The sequence below is a fragment of the Triplophysa dalaica genome, chromosome 11 (assembly GCF_015846415.1).
Source record: "Triplophysa dalaica isolate WHDGS20190420 chromosome 11, ASM1584641v1, whole genome shotgun sequence".
Lineage (NCBI taxonomy): Eukaryota > Metazoa > Chordata > Actinopteri > Cypriniformes > Nemacheilidae > Triplophysa > Triplophysa dalaica.
Genome location: NC_079552.1, coordinates 23,045,803 through 23,058,298, shown reverse-complemented (window position 1 = coordinate 23,058,298; position 12,496 = coordinate 23,045,803). Strand labels below are relative to the sequence as shown.

General features: G+C 36.9%; 1 protein-coding gene across 1 annotated transcript in view; it reads left to right on the top strand.

The window, feature by feature from the left end:
* Nucleotides 1-12,437, top strand: part of abcc2 (ATP-binding cassette, sub-family C (CFTR/MRP), member 2) — a 29,317-nt gene extending 16,880 nt beyond the window's left edge. Inside the window, 14 exon segments of the mRNA XM_056760893.1 lie at nt 169-352; nt 2,647-2,797; nt 2,949-3,042; nt 3,124-3,343; nt 3,790-3,944; nt 4,367-4,522; nt 4,657-4,856; nt 4,931-5,057; nt 5,169-5,270; nt 6,142-6,285; nt 6,490-6,648; nt 7,615-7,781; nt 9,396-9,590; nt 12,092-12,437. Of these exon segments, the coding sequence (XP_056616871.1) occupies nt 169-352; nt 2,647-2,797; nt 2,949-3,042; nt 3,124-3,343; nt 3,790-3,944; nt 4,367-4,522; nt 4,657-4,856; nt 4,931-5,057; nt 5,169-5,270; nt 6,142-6,285; nt 6,490-6,648; nt 7,615-7,781; nt 9,396-9,590; nt 12,092-12,221 (2,184 nt within the window). The 3' untranslated portion in view covers nt 12,222-12,437.
* Nucleotides 12,438-12,496: the final 59 nt, after the last annotated feature.

Below are 12,496 nucleotides of genomic sequence, written 5' to 3'. Positions count from 1 at the left end.
ACTATTATAAAATGACTTTTAATATTTTGAGACCCACCCAAAAAAATTATCTCATGGTGGGGCCATTGAGAGTGATTCAATTTGAGCAATGCATGTGTTCAGCAAAGCTCCAATACTGTTACTTTACAGTTAGGTGAAGCGCTTTGATCAGTTTTTTTTTCTTTGTAGACCCGTATCTTGGTTACACATGGAGTCAGCTTCTTGCCATATGTGGATGCGATCGTTGTGTTGGTGGATGGGGTTGTTTCTGAAGTAGGGTCCTACAACAGCCTTCGAGCCAGCAAAGGGGCCTTTTCTGAATTCCTGGACACGTATGCAAAAGAGGAAAGCATCAAAGCTGATGGCTCTAAAGGTTTGTCCGCCAGACACCATTTGCATTTCTTTCCATAAACCAGATAGTCATTTTATTTTTGCAAAGATAATCAATTATCGTTAATCTCATATGATTATATCTCATATGTTAATCTCATTATTATTTTAACCTACAGTGTGAGCTTTATACCAGAGAGGCACATTTCCCATAATTCTTGGTAGTGTCCAAGTAAAGTGATCAGTTACCAAGTTGCTTATATGACGAGATACAGACACACAAAAAAACATATTTACAATTTACAGAATTGCAGATAATTCCAACAGAAGACTGAACTGTTATATTGAATAAATGAATCTTTAATAATCATTGACTTTCAGATTCTGCTTGATAGAAATATTCCACATTTCCTAATTGCTGTATGTCATTGATTATTTATACCACATGTAGAGATGCATATTTTTCAATAGCAACCCCCCCCCTCAATTGCATTACATTTTGTCCCCATTATTTGTAATCTCTTAAAGAAGCAGTTCTTCAGACAACAAATTTTTTAACATCTTGCCTGATTGCGTGAGTCTGGGATTATCTTTTTTGTTTTGGTTAAGATTGTAGCCCCCAATTTTGTCCTCTATTCAATGAATCTAAACTCCACACATACTGGTTAAACATTTACCAAACTCAAACCACCTTTCCAAACACATCGGTAGTATCATAGTACAGGATATATATGATTGATCTAATGACTCTCGTACAAATAATATTTGACTGTACTGCACATACAGTAGTTAATTAATCGGCCCTTGTTACACATGTTACATGTTTTTACTATAGTCCTTACAAAACTTCTCTAACGATTAAGTCGTTTATAAATACATTATAAAGCAGTTATAACTGCGTGAATAAAAAGGGGGATTCTAATGAAATACCTGCCAAATAGTGAGCCATTTTAACTCACATGTTACAAATGCGTAATAAATATATTCATCATTGATTTGACTCTCAATCAGATTCATCATTATATTGTTATTATTTGCAAAATAGGTGTCAGACTGGAGAATGTAGGGTGTTATGTTGTTTTTTCTTATTATTGTACATTTCATATAACATGTAACATTTCAAACCATGTTGCTTATCTAAAACTATTCCGCATGTCTTTCGATGCCCTTCAGAATATGCCTTCAGATCATTATGCTTATTAAAAGAAGTTTTTTCTTGCTTATCAAGATAAATGCATCAAACTTTTGATCACTTTTTCAAACTAAATGCACAAAGGGTGACAAACTTGTTTGTTTACGATGTTTTATTAATGATTAAATTACTTCCAATAGTTAATCAAAACCAGAAAACATTTATTTATTATTTATTGTAGAAACAGAATGCTGGCTCACAAGGCTTCATCTCTGATGCCATTTTATGTGGATGCCTGTGAAGTATTCGTTCACAACTTCAAAACACCTAACTTATAAATATTAAGAGTTGTAAATGCTAGCAAAACACGAAAGTGTGCCTAAATATAGTGGATTCATGTGAACCATTTAGTAATAAGTTCTGAACATTAATAACTTTTGAAAATGATATATACAATAATAAGAAAAACCAACATAACACCTTCCATTCTCTAGTCTGACAGCCAATTTGGCAAACAACATCAAGATAATCATGAATCTGCTTTTGAGTAAAGTAAATAATGTATAAATACATATATTACGCATTTATAACATGTGGCTCACTATTTGGCAGATATTTTGTTAGAATCTCCCTTTTATCATGTAGTTATTACTGTTTTAAAATGCATTTGTAAACGACTTATTTATCATTATATCAGGGGGCTGTGGAATGCTTGATTCTGATTGGCTGACGAAGTTCCAGATCTGTCGACCGAATTACAGTTTGATATCACTGCACCAAGTTTAACTGATATAACAGAATTTATACTGTAGCTACAGTCCACAACAAACAACATTGAAGACGATTTAAATTTCCAGAAATAACTTTTAGTAAAGAAAGAATGAACATTTCGACAATTGGGTGAAATTTCGCGTCATGGCTGCATTACCACCTTGTCAATAATTCATTACTTAATGAACACATTTATAAATGCTTTATAAAGGGTACCTTAATGTCGTGTTACCGACAGCTTTGTTCTCAAATCGGGGAAAGTGATATAGAAATAAATGTAAACATTTAGATTTTTCCTTTAATTTCTTCCTTTTCTATGCCAGTGTTTGATATATCAAAAATGTGTTTAGAATCTTCAAAGTCTTAGAGTAATAGGTGCTCCACATTTTGATGAAAATTGTAATAATAATGATAATAATGATCGCATGTTACAGATCAGGACTCCTCGGGCTATGAAGAGTTTGACACAGTTCCTGAGAGTTTGGAGCCACAGGCCGATGGCTCTCCTGAGGACGTCATCTCAAGCACGCTGAAAAGAGAAAACAGCTTACGCCACAGCCAGCGTCACACTCAACAGAATGGAAGGTAAGCTATCTTGGATTTCTCACGTGTTAAATAGATGAGAGAATTGACTACAGACATACACCTTGAGTCTAAAAGAAATAGGAAAAAAAGGTGACAAGCATCAAATTCTGAGAATTGGTTTATATTTAATAAATCATGTTTTTACGATTAGACTAAGGAAAAACAGCTCAATCACAGTCAGAAAAGACTCCGGCGATAAGAAGGGACAGCGACTGATTGAGAAAGAGGCTATGGAGACAGGAAAAGTACGTCCAAACAATCTGTAGCATGTTCTGAACCTCTTCTGTATGTCTTGTGGTCTCAGCTAATCTGTTGTTATGCTCCAGGTGAAGTTCTCAGTCTTTCTTCAATATTTGAGGGCTATGGGCTGGGGTTATACAATCTGGAGCTTTCTGATCTACTTCGTTCAGAACGTGGCCTTTATCGGTCAAAACCTGTGGCTCAGTGACTGGACCAATGATGCTGTGGAATATCTGAACTCAAGCTACCCGGCTCATGTAAGAGACACTAGAATAGGTGTCTTCGGAGCGCTGGGAATAGCACAAGGTACTATTGATGAAAAATGTCACCCTGGACCACAAAACCAGTCATAAATCGCACGGGTATATTTGTAACAAAGGCCAACAGTATATTGTACAGGTTAAATTGATCCATTTTTCTTTAAAGTCAAAAAGAAGATATTAAGTAAATTTCCTACCGTTAATATACCATTAACCAGATTATATATGATTATATTTAGAATGTTTCGCACCATCAGATTCCAAATATTCCTCAAATCTATATACTGTTTTAAAAAAACTGACCATTATGACGGTTTTGTGTTTTATGGTTTTTATGGTTTATCGACACAAAAGGAAATTCTATGAATAAATGTAATTTCAGAATGTTGGACCTTTGTCCAACAGCGACCTTCTATAATAATGGCAGACTTTCCTTTCCTTTCATGGCATGACTTTTCCTCTGTGACTGACTGATGGCGTGGCTTTTGTCAGGTTTCCTGGTATTTTTTGGTACTATACTCTTAGCAAATGGAGCGGTTGATGCATCCAGGATTCTACACACACAACTGCTGTCAAACATTCTGAGGGTGCCCATGGTATTCTTTGATACCACGCCGTCGGGACGCATAGTCAACCGTTTTGCTAAGGTATAGGTGTGTTTTTTACAGCGTGTTCAAGCTGTCGATAATCATTTGATCTGTCAGTTTGTCTGGTTAACTAGAACTGCACGGGAATTTTGACTTAACACTGTATTAGATGTTATGAATCTCTGTTTATATACAATATATTAATGTGTGTGTTAAAATGATTGCAGATCAACACTGTGTTCACTAAATGCACTGAATGGCAAATCTGTTTGCTACAGTTATGTCATGTTTCAATTATAATGTAATGTTAAAGTGTGGATGGAGCTGCCTCTGTCTGAATGGGATTATTATTACTGTAGTAATTAAAAGAGTTATATGTATAATAAAATAGTGAAACGTGATCAGTAAATGAATCGTCCACATATAAATGTCACTATGCCTTGAGTAACACGTATGCCTGTTTTCACACTACATTTTTTTAGGATATATTTACTGTGGATGAGTTGATCCCCATGTCCTTCAGATCCTGGATTCTGTGTCTTCTTGGAGTTCTGGGAACTTTGTTTGTGATCTGTCTGGCTACTCCACTTTTTACTGCAGTTGTGGTTCCAATGGCTGTTATCTACTACTTTGTGCAGGTAATACAGCAGCCAGTCGTGAGGAAAGCAACCGAACAGAATCAGCCTGTGAAAAGACCTCAGTTCTACTTGAGGATTTGTAAATCTACGCTGTTCTCTGGTGGTGTTGATGTGTTTTGTCTCCTGTGTTTCAGAGGTTTTATGTTGCCACATCCAGACAGCTGAGGCGACTGGACTCTGTGTCTCGATCGCCCATATACTCACACTTTGGAGAAACCGTATCAGGCCTCTCTGTCATCAGGGCATACGGACACCAGCTGCGTTTTCTCCATCAAAATGAGCAAACCATTGATGAGAATATTAAAAGTGTTTATCCTTGGATTGTTTCTAATAGGTGAGTTTGTATGAATCACAACAAGGTTTTTGTCTGTTTCTGCTTCATACCGGATGTTGTCTGGTGGTGTTTAGGTGGTTGGCCATGCGCTTGGAATCTCTGGGGAATCTGGTGGTATTTTTCTCTGCGTTATTTGCCGTTCTCTCCCGTGAGACTCTGGAGAGCGGACTGGTTGGACTGTCCATCTCATATGCCCTAAATGTAAATCCAAAGCGCATTCAAGCTATTTATCAGTGTGTCAAAGTAAAAAATCTTTTCATTATTCAATTCCAATCATTTGCTCAATAATGTGCATTCCCACATTGTCCCTAGGTGACCCAGACCTTAAACTGGTTAGTGAGAATGACATCAGAACTGGAAACCAATATTGTTGCTGTGGAGAGAGTGAGCGAGTACACAGAGATCACAAATGAGGTAAAAGTTTTACCATCTTCAGGGTTGGATAGACTTGGATTTAAAATGCTAATAGTAATTTACATATAATGAATCATTTTAGTGTTGTTATAAATGGTTTCTTTTGTTATTTTAACGCTTGTCTAAAAAAAACCTTGTTTAAAAAAAAAATTAACAGATTTTTGCAAAAAACAAATGATGAAATGTGAAAATAGCATTTCCATGTATGAGTTATGGTTTCAAAGGTCAGCTCAGATAACTTTGACCTTTTGAAATCGCTATAGAGGAATCGATTGGCTTTTTGACGTACAGCATTTAAACGTTTTAGAAAACTGATTTAAGCGTTATCATTCTACATTTCCATACCCAACATGATGAGACGTTTGATTTATAAATGTTTCAGCCAAAAAAGCTTGAATATCTATTCAATAAAAAAGATTTTCATAAAAAAAAAAGTTTCATATCAATAACCATAACCAAGGATAAAAATCAGTTTAAACATTTTTTTTTAGCAATAACGATCAAACTTCAGTATTAAAAACCCACAGGATTCTTAGTTAAAAAATCTTGGCTGAAATATAAACGAACCTGAGCCATTATCTGACAGCAGCAGCACTCATTTATGTCCATACTCCACCAAACCCTGACATAGACGTCAACAATTGAGTCCTCCTCATCTGAGGAAGTATTGTCTGAACTTGTCTTCTCCTTGCGGTAATTCTGTTTTGCTGACGGACTGCTTGAAACTTTTGGCTGGCTAGGGTTTTTCAAAAGGCTTCCTATCACTCGGGCCATGCGTCATACTCCCAAACACAGAAGCTATATAGGTTTATAATCCGCTAATAATTTCACAGTATCAAATACACAAAATACTTACAAATATTGTCTTCAGGCTCAGTGGATCTCAGAGAATCGTCCTCCAGATGGCTGGCCAACAGCTGGGAAGATTTCCTTTGAAAACTACAAGGTTCGATACCGGCCTGAACTGGATCTTATTCTTCATGGAATAACGTGTAACATTGAAAGCACTGAAAAGGTAAAAAGATGAAACCAAGTGTCTATTTTACAAGTGCTCACAATTTTCTTAATGTAAATGATGGTTTAAGTGAGGTAAAATGACTTTTACATGCCTTAAGTAGAGGAGATTCAATAAATGTGGAGATTTAGCTTAACTATGCATTTCATGAACTTGAATATTGCCTGATTTATTCTGCATCATCACAGTTTTCTTTTTGCCCAGATCGGCATTGTTGGACGAACTGGTGCTGGCAAATCTAGTCTGACCAACTGTTTATTTCGCATTATTGAGGCTGCAGAAGGCCAAATCCTCATTGATGGTATTGACATTTCTACCTTGGGACTCCATGATCTCAGAAGCAGAATAACCATCATTCCCCAGGTGTGTTATATACAGAAGATAGCACTTACCTGCACACTTCAATTGGTGTATGTTGCAGTCATTCGTTCTTTAACAAGTGGTGGAGCTCCTCTTATGTGACCATTAGTGCTGGGTTGTTGTTTGGTCAAATATAAACTTTCTTCGGGTTAATTGAACCCAACTGGTGGGTATGTCCCTTTTTGACCCAAAGCTGGCTTGAAAAACAATCATGTGTGATGACATACAGTGATCAGTCTGTGCAGGGATACTTGGTCTTTAGCTTTGCTATGAGCTCAGTCATAATGTGTCGGCTTACATGTGAAGAAGGTTTTGTGTTGTAGTCAGAGTTGGTTTTATGTGTGAGGTGGTGTCTATCACATTTCTTCATTTACACGCTAACGTCTGACCACTAATGCTGATACAGATCTCAAGTCTTCTCGTTACAATACCGATGTCTATAGCAAGGGAAGATCATGCAGAAAGAGAAAGTAAACTGTGGAGTGCTTGTCAAAAAAACATTGGATATTTGAATATATTATTTCTGTTAGGACTACTACCGTCAAAGATTTAAACAATAGCAATATTTAACGTTGGCAGAATGAAACTGTTCTGGACAAACTCTGTGCCTGTCCATGCAGCCTTGCACAAACAGAGCAGGAGTGCAGCAAAGTTGGGGATGGGGGTGGGTATTTTGAGCGTGGTATTATTAAATCTCTGTAGAAGAGCGAGAAGAAACCGGACAATTTTGGTTGACAGGTGAAGTCATCAGGTGCAGCCAATCAGTGAGCAAGCTTGACTTAAGTGGCCTGCCAGGGCTATACGCTTGATTTATGATCGTGTTTGATTACTATAATAATCATTGGATATTACAGTATTGGTTATCTTGAATTCAGCTCAGTTTCGTTTGAGTGCAAAGCTGCTTTCTAAAAAACTTTGAGAAAAATGATGGTAGGCACTTAAAAGTAATCAACTAAATCTTTATTACAGGACCCAGTGCTTTTCTGCGGAACTCTGCGCATCAATCTGGACCCTTTTGAGAAGTTTAGTGATGAGGATATTTGGAGGGTCTTGGAGTTGGCTCATCTGAAAAATTTTGTTGGTAGTTTACCATCAAAACTTCAACATGAGGTTTCAGAGGGAGGAGAAAATTTAAGGTGGGTTAACTTTACAGTGTAAACATGAACACAGTTTTGTGTAGGGTTGAACCAGCTGTTCTTATGTTCTTACACTGGAACGTAAAGTCCACACCACACTAAAGGCTTCGTCACTACCAACTAGTTTGAAGCAACTCATTACTTTATTCGGTTGCACCATTTGTTCTCAAAGTCCCAGTGAAATGAAAGATCACAATTCCTAATTTGTCATGGTATAGTTCAGTATTTATTATAAAATGCTTATCTGTCTGGGTTATTTTTATTAAAAATGTATGTGCATTTATAATCTGAAATTAAAATCTGAAAATGCGCTTTAGCCCTCTGGTAACCATCCACTTCAGAGGACATCAGGTTGTTGGCTTGGGCAGAGCATCTGTTAACTCATTTCAAATGTTAGTCTGCTGCCAGTTCCATTAAAATGTAGTTTAGTAAGATCAATTTGCAGTTTAAAATGCAAGCCACCCTTTTTGTCATCCGAAATTGCGTTTCACTTGGAAATGGGTCAGAATACGGAAGTTAAAACAATCACAACTTCTGGCTTAAAGCAGAACATAGCTAGCACTTCGTAAACTCTCCATAAAGTAATGCATAGGCACGTAATATGATGCTTACCTACAATAATCCTTTAGCAGATTTGTGTGCAAAAGTTTGCATGCCATGCATTTCGGTTTCCAAACTTCTATGTTAATTTATGTTTAAAATAATTATTGTACTGCCTAATCATGAAAATAATTAATATTTTTATAAATAAACTGTAACCTTTAATAAGGATTGCTAAAAATGAGTAATGAAAACGTATATTATTAATTTTGGCTATTTTATTTTGCCATTTTCATCGCAGATTCATTCATGAAAGTAACTCTTGACCCGAGGTTTCCTTAAATATGTATTTCATTCATTTATACATAGAATTACGCCTCAACTTCAAAGCAAAAAACTTACAGCATGCACACACTAGCCTTGAGTTGCCCTGAACCGTACCCAGGTGTGATTGTTCCCTGCTAGCCTGCGCTTACACTGTATATTAACATCCGCACCACAGCACACTATCTTCATTACAACGTGACTGCTTTGAAGTAAACAAAAACAAATCGATCTCTCTCCACACAATGATATCCATCGTAATGTTCAGTTTGTGACTTAAGTATGTTTCACTTTATGCCCTCTTCGCAGACCGATTCACATATAATATGATAGTCATAGGAGAACCATGTGAGAGTAAACAGCTCATTGTAAGTGCACATCCAGGCTTTAGGTGTCAAACACGCCCGGGCACTTTTCCATTACGATAGCGTGAGCAGCCCCTTAGTATTGCTGTAACTTGGTGCACCTTTACACTAGTGCAACCGAACCCACATGCTTAAATGTGCACTTAAAATAAAATCCAGAAGCAGAATTCAAATGCCTTCTTTAACTGAATAATCCAAATGAGAACCAATCAGAAATGGGAAAAACTCTAAGACAGGGAGTGCCGCATAGCAAAAAATGCTTGATAAAGAAAAAAACCTTGCACTGCATCAAAATATGCCTATAAAGTATGCGGAAATCAGTATGAAAATGATTCCATTTTAAATTAAACTTTCTGTAGTTACTGATTTTGGTCATTTGTAATAGTCTCGGTCAGAGACAACTGCTTTGTTTAGCCCGGGCCCTGCTCCGAAGATCACGCATACTCATCCTGGATGAAGCCACGGCAGCTGTGGATCTGGAGACGGATGATCTCATCCAGAGCACCATCCGCAGAGAGTTTTCCCACTGTACTGTGCTAACTATTGCACACCGTCTCAACACCATTCTGGACAGCTCACGGTAAGCATTTATCTTTAAGAATTGAGACCGTTAACTACATGTTTTTAATTATAGTCTTGATAAATCTTCAAACCTCAGAAAACAAAGAGAATAAATAGATGATTAATGAAGATAAATATTTATTTACATACAGTATCTCACAGAAGTGAGTACATCCCTCACATTTTGTAAATATTTTATTATATATTTTCATGTGCCAAGACTGAATTTTTTGTAAATTTATTGTCCCCTTAAAATAACTCAACACACAGCCATAAATGTCTAAACCACTGGCAACAAAAGTGAGTACACCCCTAAGTGAAAATGTCCACATTGGGTCCAATGATCCATTTTTCCTCCCTGTGTCATGTGATTGTTTAGTGTTACAAGGTCTCACAAGGTGAATATGGATGAGGTGTGTTACATTTGGTGTTATCGCTCTCACTCTCTCATACTGGTCACTGGAAGTTCAACATGGCGCATCATGGCAAAGAACTCTGATGACCTGAAAGAAAGAATTGTCGCTCTACATAAAGATGTCCTAGGCTATAAGAAGATTGCCAAGACCCTGAAACTGAGCTGCAGCACGGTGGTCAAGACCATACAACAGGAACGGTTCCATTCAGACCAGGCCTCACCATGGTCGACCAAAGAAGTTGAGTGCACATGCTCAGCGTCATATCCAGAGGTTGTGTTTGGGAAATAGACAGATGAGTGCTGCCAGCATTGGTGCAGAGGTTGAAGGGGTTGGGGGTGAGCCGGTCAGTGCTCAGACCATACGCCGCACACTGCATCAAATTGCTATCGTTCCAGAAGGAAGCCTCTTTTAAAGATGATGCACAAGAAAGCCTGCAAACAGTTTGCTGAAGACAAGCAGACTACGGACATGGAATACTGGAACCTTGTCTTGTGGTCTGATGAGACCAAGATAAACTTGTTTGGTTCAGATGGTGTCATGCATGTGTGGCACAACCAGGTGATGAGTACAAAGACAAGTGTGTCTTGTCTACAGTCAAGCATGGTGGTGGGAGTGTCATGGTCTGAAGCTGCATGAGTGCCGCCGGTATTGGGGAGCTACACTTCATTGAGGGAACCATGAATGCCAACATGTACTGTGACATACTGAAGCAGACTGGGCCACAGGGCAGTATTCCAATATGAGAACTACCCCAAAAGAAGCTGAGGGTAAAGGTGACGGACAGGCTAAGGATGTCTCCAGACCTAAACCCTATTGAGCATCTGTGGAGCATCCTTAAACTGAAGGTGGAGAAGCACAAGGTCTCTAACATCCACCAGCTCAGTGATGTCCTCATGGAGGAGTAGAAGAGGACTCCAGTGGTAACCTGTGAAGCTCTGGTGAAATCCATGACCAAGAGGGTTAAGGCAGTGGTGGAAAATAATGGTGGCCACACAAAATATTGACACTTCGGACCCAATGTGGACATTTTCGCTTAGGCTTTTTGAGTTATTTTAAGGGGACCGCAAATGTACACTGTTTTACAAGGTGTACACTCACTACTTTACATTGTTGCGAAGTGTCATTAGTTCAGTGTTGTCACATGTAAAGATTTAATCAAATATTTAATAAACTGTGAGGGGAGTACTCACTTCTGTGAGATACTGTATATAGATACACAACATGTAGAGATGCACACATATACATTTATTTTTCAATGACTTTTTCAGCACTTTTTTGCAAAGCAGCTTTAAGTAAAACAGAAGAAATGTAATAAAAATAATACTAGGGGGACATTAAAGAGAAAATACGGTATGCAGATACATGGTATTATTGCAAGTTTTTTTGTATTCAGTGTACACTGATGTAAGTGTATTGTCAGAAACTGTAAACTATTCAATCGAAGTATATTTAATTTAGGCATATTATTATTTTAAATATTGTTATCAGGACTGGGAGTCTAAAATGACAACATACCAGAACAATACTAAAACGTGCTGAAAGAATATATTTAAACATATAGTATATTATGAAATAATAAATATATAACGTGTGTTGTTAAATGAAGTTTATTATATTTATGGATTCAACTAAATCCGCAGTCTATTATAGAGCTATACAGTGTGAATTAGATTTACAGTATACTGCTTACATGTATTTCAAACAAACACATGTTACATGTTAAACAAACACCGAATAATATAGATATAGTCCTTAAAAAGTAAAGAAAATCGAATACACAAATGTTCTGTACATATGCATATTATACTGTACATATGCATATTATACTGTACATACAGTACACACGCAAATATAGCAATTATATACTATGCTATTTTACAGAGCATAAACTCTTTCAAAGGAATAGCAAAAAACACCATTCTGGTTTTATTCTGACTCTTATATTCATAACTTTATTCATAACATTATGTATCCATATCAAATCATTATTAATCGGAAATTTTTTTCTAACTGCATTATTTAAACCGTCTTTGGTAAACTTCAGTATTAAAGAGAAAATACTCAGCAATTCTTGTGCTGTATTCTAACTTCCTTTTCTCTGTAGGGTGATGGTCCTGGATTCTGGGAAAATTGTGGAGTTTGATTCACCGAGTGCATTGTTTAACAAACATGGACATTTCTATTCAATGGCTAAAGATGCTGGAATATCGGCTATAGAGCACACCTCACTGTGAACATAGCTGTAGTTCTCTGTTGTGACTTTTACTTTCTGTATTTGTCTTATAAAGCTATTAGTATTAAATATTATGTATTATAGAACAACATTTATAATATATAATTTTTTTTCAGTGCTAATGTGTCTGTTTGACATGGATTTATGTTGTGACAATAAAGCACACATTTTGCATTCCTTGTTTTATCTATATTTTTAATAAAGCATAAGTGTCAGAGCGTGTTGTTGTTGTTTTGGGCACGTGGCAGTGGATGACAGAATGTTATTTTTTGGGTG